The sequence below is a fragment of the Cynoglossus semilaevis genome, chromosome 14, assembly GCF_000523025.1.
Source record: "Cynoglossus semilaevis isolate Cse_v1.0 chromosome 14, Cse_v1.0, whole genome shotgun sequence".
In the NCBI taxonomy this organism is placed as follows: domain Eukaryota; kingdom Metazoa; phylum Chordata; class Actinopteri; order Pleuronectiformes; family Cynoglossidae; genus Cynoglossus; species Cynoglossus semilaevis.
The window spans coordinates 22,971,176-22,994,190 of NC_024320.1; the positions used below are offsets into that span (position 1 = coordinate 22,971,176).

The 23,015-nt window shown below is 40.7% G+C and overlaps 2 protein-coding genes across 8 annotated transcripts in view; one reads left to right on the forward strand and one right to left on the reverse strand.

Annotated features, from left to right (window-relative positions):
• unc5cb (unc-5 netrin receptor Cb) overlaps window positions 1-21,429 on the forward strand; it is a 160,988-nt gene extending 139,559 nt beyond the window's left edge. For 3 of the 7 annotated variants that reach the window (XM_025062690.1, XM_025062692.1, XM_008325887.3), the window contains 12 exons: window positions 25-192; window positions 459-623; window positions 5,598-5,654; window positions 8,920-9,111; window positions 10,486-10,845; window positions 11,873-11,960; window positions 12,098-12,269; window positions 15,654-15,887; window positions 15,989-16,138; window positions 16,344-16,508; window positions 17,196-17,374; window positions 18,806-20,902. In XM_025062690.1, the coding sequence (XP_024918458.1) occupies window positions 25-192; window positions 459-623; window positions 5,598-5,654; window positions 8,920-9,111; window positions 10,486-10,845; window positions 11,873-11,960; window positions 12,098-12,269; window positions 15,654-15,887; window positions 15,989-16,138; window positions 16,344-16,508; window positions 17,196-17,374; window positions 18,806-18,965 (2,090 nt within the window). In that variant the 3' untranslated portion in view covers window positions 18,966-20,902. Of the gene's footprint in view, window positions 1-24; window positions 193-458; window positions 624-5,597; window positions 5,655-8,919; window positions 9,112-10,485; window positions 10,846-11,872; window positions 11,961-12,097; window positions 12,270-15,653; window positions 15,888-15,988; window positions 16,139-16,343; window positions 16,509-17,195; window positions 17,375-18,805; window positions 20,903-21,088 lie in introns of those variants that run through there. The other 4 variants (XR_003051822.1, XR_003051821.1, XR_003051823.1 and 1 more) reach the window with 4 other exon arrangements.
• Window positions 19,564-23,015, reverse strand: part of LOC103390150 (bone morphogenetic protein receptor type-1B-like) — a 7,910-nt gene continuing 4,458 nt past the window's right edge. Inside the window, exons 6-7 of the mRNA XM_008325886.3 lie at window positions 22,376-22,506; window positions 19,564-22,025 (exon numbers count right to left, since the gene is read on the reverse strand). Of these exons, the coding sequence (XP_008324108.2) occupies window positions 21,900-22,025; window positions 22,376-22,506 (257 nt within the window). The 3' untranslated portion in view covers window positions 19,564-21,899. The remainder of the gene's footprint in view (window positions 22,026-22,375; window positions 22,507-23,015) is intronic.

Here is a 23,015-nt window from a genome sequence, read left to right on the forward strand (position 1 = left end):
GTTTGTTTGTTCTTGTTATTTTAGTGAATGGTGGTTGGTCCACGTGGACAGAGTGGTCAGTGTGCAACAGCCGCTGTGGCCGTGGATACCAGAAACGCACACGCAGTTGTACCAACCCAGCTCCGCTAAATGGAGGTGTCATCTGTGAAGGACAGGGCATCCAGAAGCTGGCGTGTAACCCTCTCTGCCCAGGTACGACACCGACAAACACAGTTATAATGAGTGACACCATGTCTATGAGAACACACTAAAATAAATACACTAAATGTGTGGCTGTGTTTTGGCTGCGTCCCTCCATGTGTGTGTGTGTGTGTGTGACTCTCCCACAAATGTCTCACTGTTTTACTCAATCACCTGCACATGGATTTGTTGGTCTTCATCTTCTCATCCACCATCTCACTCACTGTGTGGTCTGTCTTTGTGTGTGTGTGTGTGTTCCTCTCGTGTGTGTGTGGCAGTGGATGGCCTGTGGACAGAGTGGAGTAAGTGGTCCACCTGTGGGACAGAGTGCACCCACTGGAGGAGGAGGGAATGCAGCGCCCCGGCGCCCAAAAACGGGGGGAAGGACTGTGAGGGCATGGTGCTCCAGTCCAAGAACTGCACGGATGGGCTGTGCATGCAGAGTGAGTACATGTCTAATCCTCTGCTACTCCCCCTGACCTGCCAACCAGATAAACCTGCCCCCCCCCACACACCCACCCACCCTTTGACCATGAGTTTCATCAGCACACTGTGTTTCATGTCCCCATGTGACTTTTTCACCCCGTCTCTCACTTTACTTCACTTTACTTCACTTTACTCATACATAAAGCACAGGACTTGATGAAGTGTTTGGGTTTTTTCCTATGCTTCAAAGCAGTTAGATAAAAGTGACATAAAAACAGAAACCACTGCACAGATCTTTCTACTGCATCAGCTTTGCTGAAACTGTAAGTACATGTTCCAGGACGTGGGGACCCGGGCGGCCACACAAGGCAGCATTCCGAGCAGTTATCCCTGTCACAACCCAAACATTTGGGAGTTATATTTAAGATGGTAATAAGTGATTACGTTGCAATTACGTGGAGGAGGTCGTAGCTGGTGAGCAGCTCTGATTACTACCTTAATTTAAAAAAGCCAGGATTGCTTGGGTCAAATGGGAGGAAGCATGAAACCACAAAGTAGCACCAGTGTTGGAGGAGAAGTTTTTTTTTTTTCCTCAGCTGCCGATTACATGTGTGAGGAAGTGAGTCATTACTGTAGAGAATCACGGAGGAAAATAGGTCCCAGGATTTCACAGAGATTCTTTTTAATTAAATCACAACCTTCTCATGGTTTAAAAAAGACAATAATCACAGCATGTGTTTGTATCGCAGTCAGGTTTTTTTTTCCCAGGACGTTGATTTTTCTGTAATTTTTAATTACAATTCAAACAGTTATGTACTGATGTCGAAGTCTGTCTCAGTCTGTAACTGTTTTTTCTGTAGCACTGACTCAATTTAAGAATTTAACAGTCAACATGTTCAGCTGGACCAACAGTTTTTTTTCTCAACATTCACAGTGTTTACTGCAGTGTTAAAAGTTTTTAATTTGCTGCACTTTATTATCTTACCTTAAAGTGTTTGACTGTCGTACATGGTAATTTAGTTCAAGTGGCCTCCTCTTCAATTAGCTTCTTTAAAGATTAGTTAGACTGACACACATTAGAACAGATGCCACCATTGTACATATAAACTGCCACAGATGGTGGTTGGTGACACTAATAATAATAGGCCGGGCTGCAGGATATATGCAAATGGGTACAACCTGCTGTTGCTAATAATTTTGCAAGTGATGTCATCTTCTTTAGATTAGGTTAGATTAGATTAGATCAGATAGAACTTGATTAATCTCTCAGCAGTTCCCTTTGGAAACCATTTTGGATATTGATGGTTTGGAACCGAGGCCACAGACTGAAAATGTACTTGATTTGTTTGGAAACTCAAATTTATTTATTGCAAATAACTTATCTTTGTAAATCAATGACAGCGACGGTCAGAACTATTATATAATATTACGCTAGGTGGCAGCAGATGCCTTTTATAGCTTTAAAAAAAAGAGACAGCTGTTGAAGATCTTTTTCTTCAACTCCTGTGAATAAATCAGTGTTGTGTGCAACTAAACAGGCCAGAGTTTAATACTAAGTACATGAAATGTGAATGTGCAATTGTGTGAATTTTTATTTTCATCAATCACAGTAGCTCAGAGTAGCTCTGGGTTAATCCTGATTAATGGAGGTTAATCAGTATGACAATAAACAAGACGGATAACAGCAGGTGGATGTGTGTGTTTCCCACCTGTTTTTGTTTTTTTTGGGGGACTTTCATCAGTTAAAGTGTTAATTGTGACAGTCCTCATACAAATTTCTATTACATAGAAATCAGTATTGTGGGGTGTGGTGTATTCACAGCTGAGTGTCCATGAAATACTGTTGTCTATTATGACAAATGTATTTACACTGGTTAGTTATTGGACCCATTGCCCTTTAAACTGAGGTTTCTAGTGACTACCGATTGACTTATTTTACTTGCTCTGCTGTTAAAAGTGTACCAACCTCTGGGTCGTCCATATCTGTGTGCTTGCCTGGTGATCTGGATGTGTGTATTTACAGAGGACATGCAGAAAACTATGACTTCATTCTGCAGGGATTTCATTTGACATTAGCATCTCATTCAACCAGTGTTTTGTCCCTCTGCACTAAAACACATACACACTTACACTCTCTCCACACCAGCTGCACACTCTCTGGTACTCCTCCTATCACTGAAGCACTACTTCAGGCTGGATTGATGGCCAGTTTGCTGAGAATATGGAGCCATAATGATATGGATTTAGGATCGTTTCAGAGATTGATTTTTCTTTTTTTCGAAAGCTAAGAGAGTGAAGCCACTTATGTCAATGCTAATGACCATTTCCACCAGCATCTAGCAGACCGTAGCATTATCTAAAAGCTCACATTATAGCAAATATGATTGGGAGTGGACGCTGTGTGCAATCTGAACTCGCCTTGGAACGTTGATCTGCTCCCCGCAGTGTAGGCCCAGAGTCGGAGCAAACACGTCGTCTGTGGATTCCGTTGCAGCCTGATCTCATTTTCGGTTGTTTGAATTTATTTGTAATCATTTTAATCGCAATCCATCACAGGAATCTGGCAACGCAATTTAATAAGAGCACAGCCGCAAATAGAACTCTTGCTTTTCTAGGCTCTGTAAAATCGGCGCTGATTCAAATAAAAAAAGGCAAGACTGGTGTTATAATTTACTTTGCGTCTTGTTCATCACATTCACTTCAAGAGTTTGAGGTTGGATTTCACAAAGTGAAGTATCTGCTGATTGATCCAGCCAGCGTGCACTTTCCTACACTAACGCTCTTACGGTTTTACACTTCACAGATGCCGACTTCTCTGAATTTTCTGTCTTGATTCTGATGTTGTTTTCCAGTTCTTTGCTACGCCTGCTCTTTGAAACATGGCATTTTCTTGACATATTGATTCTGAGAAGGAAGAGTGCACACTTCAAGGCAAAGGCCGCCGTTGCCATCACACAGCTAACAGTAAAAAGTCACGACTCGAGGCTTCTCCTCAGCCTCCCATGGGCGTGAACTTTACCAGCATTTACCAGTAATGGAAAATGTTCTAGTTCAAGTTAAAAAAAAAAAATGACGTCAGGTTTTTCTACAAGACGTCAGTTTTGGAATTTACTGTTTAAATATAAAAACTCAAATTCCTGCAATGTAGTAAAAATAGCTTTTATTTACCATTTAAATCAATTTTATTTTTAATGAGACTCCAAGATGTGGTTTTTATATGTGGTAAGTAGATATGTGGTTCAAAAAGTGGGAGGCGGACCCCTGGGGACCCCCCATCTTTATATTTTATTGAATTTTACCATTAGGGGATAAACTGCACTTTGTAAGTTTTATTTTTTGTTTATTGACAAATTTTGTAAGAATAACATTGTTTCAAATAAATGTCTCTGGGGTTTAGAAACAATATCTGTAAATCTGTTGACCTTTCTGGGGATGGGGGGTCAATGACAGTCCTGTGTAAAAAGTGGGGGGGCGCTGCAGAAAAAGTCCATGTCCAGAGGACGGAACGTGGACCTGGTCTTTTAACCCGCAAGAACCAGTACCAGTTGTTATTACAAGGCTGCGATGAAAAGCACCGTTAGTCTCAAAATAAAAGGTGTTTTTTTTAAGGAACAGGAAACATGATCTAGTGGTGAAAATCATTTCTGTTGTGTGTGATTGAGTGTCGACAGTGGAAATATTAAATATATAATATCAAAGAATTAGAATTGACTTAGACTTCAGACTTTAAGGCGTATAGTGTACGTTTATCTAATAAACAAACAATCGAATAAATGATCAGTACACAAGCAGAAGAGTTTGGGTTTAATATTTAGGAGGTTTGTAAGTACACACAATATACATTTATATATGTGTATCTATTGATGTAGAATACATGACACATTGTCTAGTGAAAAACGAAGAGAAACTCTGACAGCAGCTCTGCGGTCGAAGACACTAAAGTCAGTGATGTTGGACATCTGTCTCATGTAAAGAATCAATGACCAGGACACGGACGGTGATTTCCTGTAGTTTCTGCCTTTCCCCCTAATCTCTGCTCTGTCAGTGAGGAATCATTTTGTCTCCCACCGAAGGTTTTCCCTTCCCGGCCCACCCACTGAAGCGTGATCCGAGCCCGCTCTGCTGCGGGAGGAACAGAAACTTTACAGGATGGGATCAGATGGGCCATCAGTTAGACTGACCCTGACAGTTTCCTCCCTCTTTTCCAGCCAGGCCTCCCTGTTGCCTGATTACATGTGCACACAGCCCCATCTATCAAGACATCGATTTTTGTGTCGCTCCACTTGTCTGCCCGTGGCTCTCTCCCTCTCCAATAAGGACTTCATTGTTTGTATAGTTGTTTATGGATGTCCCTGGGAGACTGAATATTATGTGTGTCGGAGTGCAAACCCCCGGCTGGCACTGTAGCTACTTCCTGTCAGCACATTACCTGTCCATGAGGACGCCTACAATCTGCATTTACTGCAGCTGAAAAAAAAAATATATATATAGATATATATATTTATGTATTATGAACCACATGTTTTCATAGGTTTTTGCTTTTATTCTATTGACCTCCATCAAAGAGACTGCACAGTTTCTATTGACTCAGTCCCTTCACCTGCCAGCATCAGTCCAGCTGCTGCTGCTGCTGCCGCTGCTGCTGCAGCACTAAGCCTCGTTGATGGATCACGCCACTCCCTCACAGAACCTCCATGTCCGCCTGTTCCTCTCATCTATCTCTATACCCCATACGCAGATCTGGAAAGTAGGGAGGGGTGAGGGGGTAAATCAAGAAAGATCACTTCCCCGTGTCATTACTCCTACTCATGAGTTTGTTGCTGTCTCATTTGTTGAGTTTGTTTTTCTGTTGCCTTAAATTTGATTTTCATCATTCGTCTCCTGCCATCTCCCCTCTGTACCCCCGACTCCCCCTCACTTTCTTTCTTTCTTTCTCTCTCTCTCTTTCTCCCCCTTTCCCGCCCTCTCAAAATCCTCTCCCTCTCCTCAAGGTTCCTTATTTCAGAAGTCCTCAGAGGCTAAAGACAAGAGTGGTTTGGGGAATTCATGTGAGTTTTGTTTTTGTTTGATCTCTTCTTTCATTTCATGTGTTTCCTTCACTTGTTTTCATGCCTCTCATCGCCTCTTATTATTATTATCACATTAACATTAGCGTTCATTAACATCTGTTTCACCTGAGAGTCATGTCTGGAGTCACTCAGTGGAATTTTTGGATAGTCACATTTGAAGGTACAACGTGTAGGATTTAGGTGAAAACTTTTATACGTACTGCAACGCTTCCGTTGCCTAAATACTTTCATTAAATACTTTCATTTTTTGTTATGCGTTTTGATATAAATGCTGAGGTGAGAGACGTTCAACCTCAACCATAGACCGTATATAAGATACAGACGAACTTCTACCACCGCAGGGTTTGGTTGTAGCTTGAAGAAATGTACTTAACGCTTAATTTCCAATTTCCTACCACAGACTGCAGATAGCTTTGTCCAGATCTTATATACAGTCTACGGAGACAACATACAATGTCAGGACGAGATGCTACAAAATCCTACACTGTGTACCTTTAAAACACAAAGATCCACAAAAAAAAGATTAAAACAGAATATGAAAAACATTTTTATAGTTATTTAAAAAGATTTAAAAAACCCTCATCTGTTTCTTCTCACATTTCTTGTTTGCTGGCTGCCTCTAACACTGCCCTCCACCCTGTTGCTGCTCATGAACTCCATTCTGAAGGTTTGTCTCATTAAATCTGGTCTCTGTTCAAATCCCACGCTTCGCCTGTGAATCTTTATGCCATCACAGAGTTTCGACTGTTCTGTAATCCCTTCCATTTCCACTTCCTGTTTCTGACAATGACTCATATTCAAGGGAATGTTTTAATCTAAGTGATACATTTTAATGCATACACTTACAAGGTCGCTGCCTTTATCATCAAAGTGTGGGTGGAAGATTGTTCAACAAGGGGGTGGGAGGGGAAGGGGTGGACTGTATGTTAATGTTGATCAGCAGAGAAGGCTGGCAGAGGGCACGGTGAAATTACTTTTTTTTTTTTCCATTTTTATCATTGCTTTAAGGCTGTGGCTTTTTTCTGCCTATATCTGTTATGAAGAGGGATTAAAGATGCGACATATACGATGATGACTCTGACACTCCTCCTAATCTGAGGTCAATCACTGCTGAAATCAAACACTATGATCCAAGTGTTTATTGTTTGAGACTGGGAAGAAAAGCAATTTTAAATTGACTTGACTTTTGACATTCAAGGTTTTTTTTTTTTTCTTCTTCTTTTGAGTCACGTCAGTACAGATATCAGCTACATATATATGTATACATATGTATATACACTATATATACAGTATGCCTGTGTGTATATGTATATTTTTATATATATGCAAATATATGTGTTTGTTGTATCTATGCGTTTATATATTACCGCTGCCAAGCCTTCCCTCACATTTGAATTCCTGATGGTTCTTTTTATGTTTTTTTTTTTCAATTTTTTTTATTTTTTAAATATTTTATGTCACGTTTATTATGGCAGTCCTGTTTTTTATAATATAGTATATATATATATATATATATATTTTTTTTTTTTTTAACTACCTTTAACATACTGTATGTATTCATATTAACTATACACAGAGCTGATTGTGCTTGTGCAGTTTTAGCAGATGTACTGTGCTAAGTGTAATACTGATAACACTCAGAGGGAGGCGTTAAGGTGTCCGATGGCCGCAGGCAGGAAGTGTCTCCTGTCGTGAACCATGTTAGTCCGATGCTTTAGGTAAAGGTTAAACAGGGTTTTTTTAGGAGTTTAAAGCAAGGTTGTCCATAAATCACACATTGTAGTTATCTTTAGAAAACATTATTTTTAAAACATTAACGTTTTCAGAACGTTAACAGTTTGGCCTCTTAGTTAGCTATTATTATTAACTCGGACTGTCCTAGTTTAAACGCGAAGAAACTAATCTATTTACCAAAAAACATAAACTTACTTAAACAAACAAGAGGCAGGTGAAACGCTGAGTCTCATCACATTATATATTTTTATACTTTCATATTTTTAATTTGGGAACTGACGAAAGCATTTGTTCCATTTTAAGGTTCTTTTTGTTTCTGTTCTCACTTAGCGAAACCACAGATTTATTTTTTGTGTCCACGTTGTGGGAAGCTTAGCATTTTTCACTGAAAAATCTGTTGTGAATATTGAGCAATTATCGAAAGAACATATGTTCTATGTGTCTTTCCTTCTTTGCTCTCCTGCTTTTCTGTGTCCTTTGTAAAATGGAGTTCAGGAGACACTCCGAGTGCCATCTGTGTCCTTCATTTACACAAATGTTTGCATCATCACGGATGGTCTGTATACTCTCTGTGTGCATTAATGTCGAATGCTGCCATCTACTGGCCGAGACTCCACTACTAGTAGAAGAAAATCAAGAAAATATATATTTTTACACGTAAATATATATATATATATATAATACATGTTGTTTTCTTGACATTTGTGTTCTTATAATGGTGTCTCCATCTTGGACAGCCTGGTGACAGTGTAGGACACGGAGGTCAAACTGTGAGCAGGCGTTCATTAAAATAGTTCTGATCATTCACAACAGACCTGGTAATCACAGAGGTTTTACTGCAGCAGGGAAGTGACCAGAAAGAGTCTGGGAGACGGAGATGAAAAGCAAGCTGTTGTATGTCTAGGTCTTATCTACAATGTGTAAGAACAAAGACGGAGGACAGACTCTGAACTCCAACAACACAGCGGGCTAATTTAGAGATAAAAAACCTTTGTATCTGTGTCTCCATGACCTTTGATGTGTTTTCTGTGGCTGCTGGTTACCACGGCGTGTCATTGAGCTGCAACTGGAGGAGGACTTTCTTATTAATTGCGCCGTTGCACACAGTGTTTCACCTTATTTTCTTTACATTCTTACTCAGTGTCCATTACCTTGATCATGGAACACATGCATAATATGGCTGTTGTTTAAAAAGGCATGTTTGTTTTCTCACATCAGATACTGCAAATGTGTTATTTTCCAGTAATAATAATTTTAATTATAAATGTCAACATTTATTCCATCGACACGCAGATTGATGGTTGCAAATATTAAATAGAGCAGCAGATGACAGATGTACTGTATGCCTTTATATCCCAGTATTTGGTTATTAATATCCGGCACAATTTTGAGAACAGGATATTAATCTTCATTATATTTTTGGATATTTGTACAAGAAAGACCTTGCGCTGATAATACGATGTGATTAAAACATTTTTCCTTTCTCTCTTCTCTGTGCTCTGTTCTCCAGTGGCCCCGAGCACCGATGACGTCGCCCTGTACGTGGGCATTGTCATCGCGGTGATCATGTGCCTGGTCATCTCTGTGGTGGTGGCGCTCTTCGTCTACAGGAAGAACCACCGTGACTTTGACTCCGACATCATCGACACCTCTGCCCTCAACGGTGGCTTCCAGCCAGTCAGCATCAAGACTGCACGCAAAGGTGAGGCCCCCTACAGGAAGTAGATACAAATATGAGTTGGTTTGAAATGGGGTCTGTGAAGTGGGGTCTGTGAATGAATATATAAATGCTAAACTACAAAAATGTGTTTATATATTTAGATACATTTTAGACCCTGGATTAAATCAGATTTTTTTTGTTAATATTTTCTTCATTTCCGTCTATGTTTGTGGCAAATATTTAGCTATTCATAGATTTATTTATTTGTGTTGTTTCACTTTTTCTACTTTTTTTCTGTCGTTTTCCTTTTCCTTTTTTCAGTTTTCATATTTATTTATTTGTGTTGTTTCACTTTTGTTACTTTTTTTTCTGTCGTTTTCCTTTTTTCAGTTTTCACGTATACGTGTAGTGTATGTGTGAACAGTACGTATGTGTGTATATGTACGTGCCTATGTATGTATACATGTAGGCTGTACTATGTTTTTGTATGTATGTCTGTATGCACCTCATGCATACAAATGTTTGTATTGATGTGAGGAACACAGACAACATGTTCGCCCAGTCGTGATCAAATTATTAAAATGCATGTTGTTGTTAACGGAGGCCAAACCATGTCCCACCGTGAAGCCATAATTAGGCCACGTCTTTATTTTTTATACTAAATTGTACAGTAATGAGGTTTAGGCTGGACATGGAGACAACAGGGGGAGAAGAAACATCACAGTGACTGTGTGGTAAATAGTGTGTGGTTTTGATCAACATGGAAAGTGTAAAAAAAAAAAAAAAAGATTGATGAAAACAAACAGATGGAACAGTGGTTCATATAAATAACCTCATTTTATATGTGAAAATAAATGTGTTGTTTCCAGCACTGTCACTGTGACACTGACAAAGAAAGCATCTGCTAATCTAACATTAGCACTGAGGAAAAAAAACATCTAAATGTTAGCTGTTAACATTTTGTCAGTTAAGATAAAGAAAAGAGCTGAAAGTTGATCTACAGTCAGACCAACAAACAGCAAACAACAAGAACTTGATATTGTGGAGCACAGACTAGATAAGTTTCCCACCCCTTCCCACTCAGTCCATCCTTGCTCCTGAACATTCAAACTGGTACCTGCCGCTGGGTGCTGCCAGTGTTGGCCGTGCCATCTGTTGCTGATGAATCACAGCTGCGTTTGCACGGACTCTGACTGAGTCATTTTTCTCGCTGCTGAGGTGGACTTCTCTAATGAGAGAAAAACAAATGAGGAAAGTCAGGCGGCGGCTTCGCTGATTGCTGCCAACATTCCATTTCCTCCTGGTTTATTTGGGTTTCAAGTTACCGTTTCTTCACTTTCACATTTGGTCTCAGTTTATCGCCGCTGTTCTTCACCCTTTAAACACTTGATTACTCATTTCCTTATTCTTTTCCAGCCGAGCTGCTAACAGCGCCACCTGACCTGACCTCGGCAGCAGCCATGTACCGCGGCCCCGTCTACGCCCTCCACGATGTGGCTGACAAAATCCCCATGACCAACTCCCCCCTGCTGGACCCTCTGCCCAACCTAAAGATTAAGGTTTATAACTCCTCGGGTCTGGTGACCCCCCAGGACGACCTGGGGGGGGAGTTCTCCAAACTGTCACCCAAGCTGCCCCACTGCCTCCTGGACAACAGCGACAGCACGATGGGCCGGCGCACACAAACCCAGACGCTGCTCAGAACCAGGGATCCATCCTGCACCGCTGTGGGCTCCTTCAGTTCCCAGGGTGGGCACCTCATAGTGCCAAACTCAGGTACTGCACGAGGCAGCAATTTAAATCTTTTTATACTGATGTTTTAATAATGGCAGAAAAAATATCTTCTCATCCTTCTCAACTGGTAAAACTAAATTCTATTTTTGTTTTAATTTTTGTTTGGCATTCCCTTAGTGCTTGGAAGTGAGGAAAATATTGATCAAATGATTTTTTTGGATTTTTTATTATTTTGAAATAATAAATATATTCCATTAGTAAAGGCTAATAACATAATAGATAAAGTCTAGAATAATAGACTTTAAAAACCCCTGATCTATGGTATTTTTTTTTGTAGCGAAAGCTACATAATAGCATGCTTGCTAGCACAGACGATACTCATCAAAACATGTTTTTGAAACACTGTGCTGAACCAGATGTAGCCTTTCAGCTACTGACCGCAGACCGTATGACTCACTGTACAAGCTGATGGACACCTGAGGTGTGCAGCTCGTGTGCTGGAGCCGTGGTGTACTGTTTCAGTCAGCGTACATTAGCCACGCTGTCTTCACTCCAGCTGCTGGTAACGAAGCACAGATGCCCTGTGACAGGCTCCCACAAACTCGCAGCGACATTAAAGGATACGTCAACTACTTACATTTCTAATGTTTCGCTTTTTAAAAAAAAAAAAATGTGTTTGAAGTTTATGCATTTAAATTGTTACATTTGAGCCACAAATAGAAGGAAAAAACCTTTAGCCAAAAAGAAAAAATGAATTAAACCCAGGAGTCAGATTTAAAAACATCTTCCAAACACATTTTACCAAAAAAAAAAAAAGCTTTTGCTTCTTTTTCAGCTTTTTTTTTTTTTTTAACAAGTGCCACATTACACTGATCCAAGCACCATGACTGGTCCCTGACCCATCATGTCCAACTTTCCTTTTCTCCTTTGTTCAACCTGACAAGTCATACCTGACCCATCATGTCCAACTTTCCTTTCCTCTTTTGTTCAACCTGACAAGTCATAACTTTTTCCTGTAAGTTTTGTTTTCTGAGTGTCTCCCTGTCTTTCTCCCCCCGTGACTCCCCAGGGGTGAGTCTGTTGATTCCAGCTGGGGCCATTCCTCAAGGCCGAGTTTACGAGATGTACGTGACGGTTCAGAGGAAGGACACCATGAGGTAGGCAGCGCCACCTGGCACATCAACACCCCAGAGCTGTGTTCACTCCTGTCACAGGCTCCACTGTTGTGTCATCACTACACAGCGCCATCTTCTGTGTCTGTAAATGTGTGTGTGTGTTTTCCGTCCACCTCCAGGCCTTCAGTGGAAGACGGCCAAACAGTCCTGAGCCCCGTGGTGAGCTGCGGACCACCGGGGGCCTTGTTGACCCGCCCTGTCATCATCACCATGCACCACTGCGCCGTGTGTGACGGCCAACAGGATTGGCTGATCCAGCTCAAGAACCAGTCGCCGCAGAACCAGTGGGAGGTGAGATGTAGGGAATCTGCAGGATGGGAACTGTGCAGCAGCCTCTCGCGTCTGTCACTGTCATCCAATTGGAGAGTGTTCTTTTGGCAGTCGTGCAGTGTCTTAGAGTTGTGTTTGTCAGCTAGAATACGACTGACAGATGGACTGTGATTGATGCATGAAATGTTCCATATTTGATTTCGCTCTGCCCCGGGCAGAAAGGGAAAAGAAAATACTTTTGAAAAGCTAAAGATGCAGCAGGTGAAGAGATTTTCTTCACTCGCTCCGATCAGACAATCAGCGTGCTCATACATTAAACATCGGGGGCTTTGTAGCAACTTAATTACATCTGCCCCACCGCTGCAGCACCGGGGCAGATGTCAAACTGTTATCTACTGTAGTCTAAATAATAATTTGGAGAAGTGTCTCGGCCTGCTGGTCGACGATCTGTTTATGAATAAACACTATCTGAGGTTGTTATTGACCAGTTTCATTTTAACACCTCATCAGGTTTTATTGATAAACTCCTTGGCTATCTCTGCTGAAGTCGGCTTCCTTTTGGATAACGACAAACAAAATGAATGAACCGAGACACGATCATGTTTTTTAAAGAATCCTGGAGAGTCGTGATGTCAGTGTCATATTTATACAGTGAATGCGGCTCGACAGGCAGAGTCAACGTCAGCAGAGAAAAAATATTAGGTCCACATTTACCTGCTCGTAGTTACATTTTTATGTAACTAAGGGTTATGTTACAGGTGGCTCCTGTCGCTACTTTCTTCCACGTTTCTTTCTTGACCTAAAGAGAAAACATTAACACTGGAGGAATTATACGAGTGTGATATGACGTCTGTCTCTCTCTTGATCTTGGACATTTTTTGCTTTGTAAACTTCATATGGAACAGGGAATTGAACCTTAATCTTTTTTGCTGTAAGGCAATCATATTGACCTTGTTGTCACCGTGTGGCCCATAACAGAAAATAAATCTATTTCGATGCATAGCATTGAGTTATTGTTAAGAATATCAGCAGAAGTCCCGACAGCTGATGTGATGCTGAGACTTATTAGTCGGTCACCACAGTTGTTTGTGACGTTGATGAATTACCAGTGGGTGGCCAATAATTCCGGGTGTGACACCAGATCATTTTTAGGAAGGAATAACTACTGATTACATCTGTGATCTGTGTGACAGAGAGGCAGGTGGCGCTATCCAAGGTGATGGAGACTTTTTTTCCCCCTCACTCATCTTCTGTAAAACATCAGTAGTTTTGACAAGGCCTGTCACAATATAATCATCACTGTGTTGGAAACAGGAGAGATGAGCTGAAGTAATTGATGGCTATTTTATAGACAGACACCCCCCCACCACCACCAGAACACACACACACACAGAAACACAACCACCGAGTCATTAAGGAAACATGTTGTTGTGATGCTGATGAAGACGAGGAGGTCATTTATTGAGGAACATGTGGGACTTTCTGCTTCAGTAACTACAAAGAATCCTCCTCCTTAGCCTCTGGGAGACAGAGAAGAAAAAAAAACTAAACAGCCACTGATGACTGCCATCTTTGCACAAGCTTTTGAATAAATTATTGTGTGTTTGGGTGTTTGTTTTTCGCCCACGCACATATGTGTGATTCAAACGCCCACATTCCACACTGTGTTTTCTCATTAGTCCCCCCCCTTCCCGTAAGACAAACCCCCAGCACCACTGCCCAGGAGCAGTTAAAGAGTCTAATGATTAGCCATAACGCTGCTGTTAAACGGACCAGCTCACAATGAAAATACTGTAATTCCTCTTCAGTCTCTCATAATTGGCTGAATTAATGCCCATGTGCTGCTCACAGGAGTGTTTGGATTAGAGGAGAGAGAACGGCCGTGTCAAGGAGGGAGAGCGAGATCGAGACAAAGGGGGAGAGAGAGAGAGAGAGGAGGAGAGAAAATAAGAGGTGGTCACTTAAGCCTCCTCTGTCCAGACAGTCTCAGTTAAGGAGAAATATGTGGCAGCATTAGTGCTTTCACAGGGGTCAGCTGCAAACGATCTTCTTACTCATGAGCAGACGTACACAATGGCACAGTGTAATACACACTCACACCAGCTGTGGGTTTGGGTTTTTTTTTTTTTGTTTTTTTTTTTTAGACAGGGCTTAGGTGGAAAAGGTCGTGACCCCTGATTGTACCCCAGTCTCAGTTTAAAGTGTGATTTAAATTCAGTTCACGTCATTTCAGTGAAACTCTTCTAAATATGAAAATAAACCGCTCCTTAATTGCCCTCATTTTTCAAACCTCGCTCCTTAAGCTACATTTAAACTCTGCCTTGTTTCCTATAATTGTACCTGACAAGACCGTTATGATGTCGTTCACTATGTAAATGTTGGTAACAATTTAAATGACTGGCGTTGGACTCGAACAGTGAATTAGATTTGACTTCAGTTTCCAGTCTTTCATTCTTTGTCACTGACTTTAGTCACAAAGAAAATATAAATTAAAAGTGTTCAGTCATTTTCAATGACTCAGCCAGGACGCAGAGGTGGATCATGGGAGAATTGCTAACTGAGTAAGGAGACAACTAAAAGCTAGATTAAAATTAGCTCGGTGGGAAAATTGTTATGAATAAACATCCCTAGAAATAACTTTAAACAAATGTATTGCATAGATTTTACTTACTTTAGAATTTAAATATGACAGCAGTCAGCCAATGGGTGGGATTGGATTAGGGTTTAGAGTTAGGGTGGTAGAATGACATTCACTTTCTCCAGAGGGATCTCCCGGTGACTTCACATCTGTGTAATTGAGGCTGTGATTGTAGAGAGACCGTGTTTATCAGCCCCGTCGACCCAGTGCACTGTCAGGCTAATCAGTGACATTGGACAGACACCTGAAGCCCAAATATCTTAACAAGGTTCAGGACTGGAAATCCGTTTAGCATCTCAGCTAACTAACGCAGTCTCCGATAAACAAGTATATCGTGGCTGCGAGTGTTCAATCAGGCTGCGAAAAAAAAACCCACGTTTTCCACCTCTGATAACGGGCTGGTCATCGAGTACGATGACGTTGAGCAACTTCTCTGTAATCCCTTCAGCTTTAACGTTGTCTGTCGGGTTTACCTTGTTTTTGGAATGACGTCAGAAGGGACTCCTGGGCAGCTCTTTGTTTTTCTGACATGGTGCTTTTTTAAATGTTATGATTTAGTCGTATTGTATGTGGAGACGGAGGATTTGAGGCGTTTCTAAAGAAAAATATTTCCTTACAGCAGTCGTGTTATTTTTTTGTTTTTTTGGAACTTGCCACTGCGCTGCTCAAAGTTATCATGTTAGCTGCCTGCAAAATGTGGAATGGCTCATAACTCTCTCTCTCCCTCTCTCTCTCTCTCTCTCTCTCCCTCCCTCTCCATACTACAGGATGTAGTCGTGGTCGGTGAGGAAAACTTCACCACACCATGTTACATCCAGATGGATGAGGAGGCCTGCCACATCCTGACAGAGACGCTGGGAACCTACTGCCTCGTAGGGCAGACGCTCAGCGCTTCCACCATAAAGCGCCTGAAACTGGCCATTTTCGGTCCGGTCACCTGCCCCGCCATGGAGTATCACATCAGAGTCTACTGTCTGGATGACACGCAGGACGCACTCAAGGTGATCAGGAACTTGAACAGAGAGGAGTAATTACCAGTTCACAGGTCATCGTTTATGATGAGACGTTTTTTATTAAACTCTGTGTATCTCCGCGTTTTCAGGAAGTCCTGCAGATGGAAAAACAAATGGGAGGGAAGTTGTTGGACGAACCAAAGACTCTCAGCTTCAAAGACAGCACGCACAATCTGAGACTCTCCATCCATGACATCTCACACGCACTGTGGCGGAGCAAGCTGCTGGCCAAGTACCAGGTACGCTAGCCTCTTAGCATCTCTACGCACGTTTAATATTTTAATATATATAATATATGTTTAATATAAATGTGTATATGTATATATATGGATATATGTATATATATACAAAAGTTCAGACAACATGCAGCACATTCTAACAGATTAATGAATTATTAATATATAGCTAATATAATTCTTCTTCTTCTCTTGAACCGTTCTGCAGGAACTTCCATTCCATCAAGTATGGAGTGGTTCTCAGAGGAACCTCCACTGTTGCTTCACTCTAGAGAGGTTCTCTGCCAGCACGGTGGACCTGGCTTGTAAGATATGCGTGCGCCAAGTCGAAGGAGAAGGACAGATATTCCAGCTGGACACAATACTGTCAGAGGTCAGCCCTGTATGACATCATAACCGCACAACATTTAAACCTCTTGCGTCAGAGGGACACTATCTATCTATCTGACCATCCATCCATCCATCATCTGAACCCAGAGTCTCCTCCCACTCTGCCCCCTCCCATCACCAAGCAATGCAGAGCAGAGTGAAGCAGGAGGGGAGGAAATAAGGGCACCCCCTCACTCGTGCTCCTCCTCTCCTCCTCACAAAGGCCATCTGGTCTGGAGAGAAGAGCTTGAAGGATGGAGCAGAGCTCAGGCTTTGTGCTCAGTAATGAGATGAATTACAGCCCAGTCGGTGCAGCGCTGCGTCCCTGCCTGGACTCACTTCATTTGTCTGTGGCTCCTGCTCCCGTCTCTGTGGCCAGAGCTCCAGCATTTAATCCTCCAAATGCAGCACATTTGACCGTCTCTCTCTCAGGCTGCGTCAGTACACGGACGATACAAAAAAATAAAATGGTTTTCAGTCGGGTTATATATATATATATATATATATATATATATATATATATCAATGTCAAAGTTGTAAGCACAACATTTCAGGTCTGCAAATTAATTTAAGTGACATCACCATACGTTTTAAGATGCTGTTAAATTCTGTTTCAGCCTGGCAGTATGCCAACGCTGCCATCTGAGCCAAACTGCTTTAACCTCTGACTTTGTCCTCTTTTCCTCCGCAGGATTCCCAGAGCATTGACACGTCCCTGCTGGACCCTGCCAGTAACATCACCACGCTGGTCGGCCCCAACGCTTTCCGCATCCCCGTCTCCATCCGGCAGAAGCTGTGTGGCAGCCTGGACGCACCTCAGACCAGAGGCAACGACTGGAGGATGTTGGCCCACAAACTGGATCTGGACAGGTGTGTAAAGAACAAGACAGCACAGGGGAGAAAGGATGATGACGTTGTTTTTTACATGTTGAGATCAGAGGATGTCAATGGAAGTTTAATCTTTTTGTATTGGAGATTGAGTGATACCAGTATCAGTACTCAAATACTCGTACTTGAACTGTTGTGCCAACCCAGTGAATTGTTATCCTGTACCAGCCGTTTACTACGACCAGTCGACCACATGGGCAGAGTTTACTGTAAGATGAGATTCCCGTCCAAAAAAAAAAATCTTTGAAACAAAGGATGTAGTGATGAAATACATGTTCCTGATCTGGTCTCACTTTTCTAAATTTATTGAATCACAAATCTCGAGTCTTCAGTGCGGAAACACCAATATCTCCTCTGTCTTTAACCTCAGCAGAAGACAAGACTGTTGGTGTGAAAGCTCTGCTCACTTTCTGTTCAACCGTCTGTCTCAGCTACTGCAGAAGGTTAAAGTTCAGTTTGTAATATTATCTTTTATTCATTTCATCCTCAGTTGTTATTGATACGTCGTCTAAATGTGTCGACAGTGTCAGTTCAATATATACAGTAAATGTATATATATATGTATACTCAGTAACAGCGAGTACCTAGATGAAAATATTTGTAGTACTATCTGTTTGTAAATGAATGAAATTCATTGGTTCTTTCGAAAATGAGACCAAACTGTGATGAAGACGAGAGTCTGTTAATGTGAGATGAATTCTTCTGGACTCAGAGAGGACGATCATTATCACCAGTGCTGATCATCACAATGATTTACAAAAAAAAAAAAACAACAACCAAAAAAATAACAACTGTGAATAAAATGATTTAAAAACAGTTGTTTTGCACAAACTCAGCTGCTCTGTTAACCTTCTGCTAACTTCACTTTTCTGGCTTCCAGGAACAGCAGCTCATTTGCATTTACAGCTTTGACTTCTTTAAACTTTAAATATGATGTTTTCTTGTTTTTGTTTTTTATTTTATGACTGAGCTCATCCAGAAGGAAGGATATTTACTGTAAACTCCAGGAAATTGAATCTTTTTACTGAAAGAACTATAAAAATCTTTATTGTCGTTCATAAATATATATACATATATATTTTTTTACTTTTACTCTTCTTGATTTGACTTGATTTGAGCCTTGTACTGTCATTTAAGCTCCAGCCACTAGGTGGCTCGAGTTTTGAGTCTGGGTTAAATCTTTTATTCAGGGACACACAGGCATGTTGCTTCAAATGTAGCTTTACTCACATATCTACAGATTCCATCTTTTATTCCTTTTTAATTCAATATAAAATTAACATTATTTAATTAACTATTTATTATTAATTTTCAAGAAATGTGTAAATTTCTAGTTGATTCTTTTTACATTTTCTTTTTAAAGATGTGTGACTTGGCTCTTCATCCCATTTCTCGTCATGTCTCGCCCTCCAGATATCTCAACTACTTTGCCACCAAATCCAGTCCTACAGGAGTGATCCTGGATTTGTGGGAGGCTCAGCATTTCCCCGACGGCAACCTGAGTCGCCTGGCTCAGGTGCTGGAGGAGATGGGACGTCACGACAGCCTGCTTCCCTCCGTGACTGAGCACTGACATCTGCCCACCAGGGACTGAGGGATTCCAGGGAGTCAGAAGAAGAAGAAGAAGAAGAAGAAGGGAAATAAGAAGACGTAAAAAGAAAATGAGAGATGGAGAAGCCTCGGAGCAGAGGAGTCATCAGAGTGACAAATACACACACACTCTCTCTCTCTCTGTGTGTATGTGTGTGGATACACCCAAAGAACTGAGGAGATAAAAACAGCGAGGTCTGCTCAGCCATGACCCAGTTAAACATTGGCAACAAAGGATGTGAAAACTTGAGGGTAAACAAGAATCTGTGCCAGTGATTTTTCTCTGGCTTGTCCTCTCTCTCTCTCTCACTTTCACTCTATCTTTCTCTCTCTCTATCACTCTATCTTTCTCTCTCTCTCATAGAAAATTTTGGTTTTTTTGGCTCTGAATTCCTTGGACCCATTTGCGCCGTTATTTGGATGAACTGTACGGAAGTGAGGACGATGCCCTCGCTGTTAGCCAACAGTGAGTATCAACAGAGGTGAAAAGGGAAGAGGAGCTGATCTCGGATCAGATCAGAGAAAACATCTTTTAATCTGTGATGACTCTGTATTTAATAATAATTTGTCTTATACCTATCTTTTTCTTTTTCTTTTTTTTTTTTGTAATTTATATCTGTTAGGGAAATTTACTTTGTTGTGTCCTCACATTTTTACTTTTCGGTTGACTTGGTTTTTACTACCCTCTGGTGGACTGTTGCGGTAACGGCTCATCCAGAAGAACGAACGGTGGAACCATTTTAGTCTTGCTGTTTTAACTAATGTTTGATTTTTAATGATGATTTTATCTTTAGTCACGAGTCGTTGAAATGTTTTTAAATAAGTTATTTTTTTTTACATTTAACTTTGGTATAATTTCGTTAAACTCCACCAGTTGATCAACACAGGGCGGTCGATGTGATGTGACGTTCCTCTTGATGGCGTTTTGTAAGTTGAGAAAGAAACGTGAGGGAACAGCGCAGGATCAAATATGTATATTTTTCTAGGACCAATGCATCAGAATTCAACTGCTTTGTACCAAAAAAAAAGAAAAAAAGGAAAGGACACATTTTCTAGGACTAAATTTAATACACGGTCATCTAAATGTCCAGTATCACTCATCACGAGCAGACACTTCCTGTGTCTCCAAAACTGAACTCCTGCATTCGTCCGAAGTCCGATTTCTCTGCTTGTTCATTAAAGACAGAAGCCATTCACTTTGTATACGACGACACCGAGTCTGTGCTTCAAATATATATGTATGAATATATATATTAGCGATGGCTGTAAATGATCCAGCAGCAGCTGTGACTGTTGGAGTGTGTTCTAAATCGACTCTTTTTTTTTTTGTTATCACGTTGGCAGTTGTTTGGTTCGGGCCGTCTATGCAAACCGTTGCACCCTTTTGGAAACAATCGTGAACTCTTGTCCGTGGTTGGACCTTTTGCATCTGCTCCTCCTCCCGTCGACGCGGGGCCTCATGATTCACGGTGTTGTACAGTGAGAATGTCACCCGTTTTTTTTTTCTTCTCCAGCACTCACCTGGTCCTCCAGCCGCCGCTTGCATCTCACCTGTCGTGCTACTGTAAAAAGTGTAAGAAAGAATTTTTAAAACTAATAATAAATTATATTTATATGCAACATTGGGGAAAAAAAGAAAAAAACAACAAACGAAGAAGATCTTTTTTTTTCTGTCTGTGTTTCTGTGCATGACTTCACCGACACAGTTGTTTTATTAGGGAATGTGGTCCACGCCCCACTCTTCACCCTCCTCATCACTTATGTACAGATTAAATAAGGCACGTGCCGTTGGTGGTTGTGGAGTGGACCGGGCGTATTCTGTACATGGAAATCACCAAAAAAAAAAAACACACCAAAATACAATACTTAATAATATATTCCAGCAAAACTATGTACAAATGGAGTAAAACGAAGAGGAGGTGATGAAGAACGCGGAAGAACTCCGAGGCTTGAAGAAAGAAAACCTTTCACAAATGGATCGTCGTCAATACTTCAAATACAAATATCACCTAATATAAATATAACCAGTCTCTAATAATGTAGTCCAACTCTGTATAATAATAATAATATGTCACTGGACATGTACTTTAAACTGCTTTTTTCCAGAAAAGTTGGTACACTTCTTCAAACGCAACAAATACTGCGATGTGTGTACCCGTACCTGTGACTACGACGAGGACGTGTGGGAAGATCGTACAAGTAGAAGACATTCCCCTGGACAACAGGTTGACCTGTGGTTGGTAAGTCCAAAAGTTCTAAGACGTGTGTTATGAATTTTCTTTTCTTTTTTTTAAATGAAAACCTGTTGAATCTTCTGTTGAACCAAAGACCTGAACATTTACCTGTTAACATCTGACTTCTTTTCCCAAAACTGAAAGAACATTTGAATTAAAGTGTCTTTCTGTCTGCGGTGAAGTGTAAAAACTTTCTGTAAAAAAAAAAAAAAATCATCTTTGACTTGTGTGTGTCTGGACAGACGGACAGTCACGACCGTCTGCTGTGTCTGTGTCTGAGTCTGAGACACGACACACACACACACGAAGGCAACCGCACAGTGAATACTGCTGTATGGCTTTTGAAGGACAGAGCAGGAGACTCCTCCAGATCGATCAGATCAGAGTGGGACCTCTGGTTCCCATGTCCTGCCGTGGGTCCCTGTCCTCTGGACCCAAAAATACTCAGCTTTCACAGAAAGCACAACCTGAACACAGGAGGACACGCCTCCTTTGACCTCATCAGTCTTTCACATCTCATTTTTCTGGCTCTGTCCATTTCTCGTTTCCTGTCCATTTCCTGTCTCATCATTCCCAGTTTGTGTTTTTTTTTCTCCCTTTTTCTCATTGGCCAGTGTGAGCGCTGTAGAGCCAGTGGCAGTGACTGGTCTCCATGTGATGACAACATCTTTCTTCATTTCCTGTCACATTTTGATGTCTTGACATTCCAACATCTTGGCCAGCGTTTTCTTCACCCTGAGGGCCGTGAGGCGAGAGGCGGGGTTGTTGGCCCAGCACTCGGACATGAGTTTGCCCATTTGTCGTAAACACTGCAGACAGAAGTAGATATGAATACGGATGAAAATGTAAGGAAGAAAAATTTTATTAACCAGTTAAGAAATAATTAGTTTAAAAATCAGCACTAGACAAAAACTAAATTAAATTTAGGATTGTGGTTATATGTATATATGAAACCTTTACCCTGACCCCAGTCTGAGTAACTCTAACCTTAACCCCTTCAAATCAATTCCTAATAATTCTTATCATTGTTTTAATCATGACATTTGAGAACATGCTACTCTATTTTTATATATTGGGCGGAAACTACTAAAGGAGAACCATGTGGTGCTCATTGTCTGCTCTTTAGTCTTCATAAATTGTAGAGGCACATTTAAATTACCTCATCACTGCTCCAGCGGTTTGGAAATGACGGCCTTTGTTTCTTAATGCAGACAACTTCCCTCATGTCCTCATAAGAAGGATCAGTGGGCACCAGGTCATAGTAGGGCAGCTGATACTCTTCTACTATACCTGAAAGAAAAACATATTCCAAATATTTGTATGCATGTCCCATCAAATTAGGGCATTTAGAAAACATTTTTTTGAAATTTTTTCCATTAGAATTTTTTGTCAAAATCTGAACGTTTTTGGTCATTTTTGGTCAAATTTTAATGAAAACTTTTGTAAAAACATTTTTTAAAATTGTATCTTTGTCTGCATGTTTCCCATCAAATTAGTGCATTTTTAAAACATTTTTCAAAATTTCTTTATTAGAACCTTTTGTCAAAATCTGAACTTTTTGTGTCATTTTTGGTCAAATTTTGACAAATTTAGACAAATATTTTTGTGAAAATATTTTTCAAAATTGTATCTTTGTCTTCATGTTTCCCATCAAATTAGGGCATTTAGAGAACATTTTAAAATATATTTTTGTATAAAGTTTTCTGTCAAAATGTGAATCTTTCATGTCATTTTGGGTCAAAAACAAAAATTTGGACGAAAAGTTTTGTAAAATTATTTTTCAAAATGTTATCTTTACT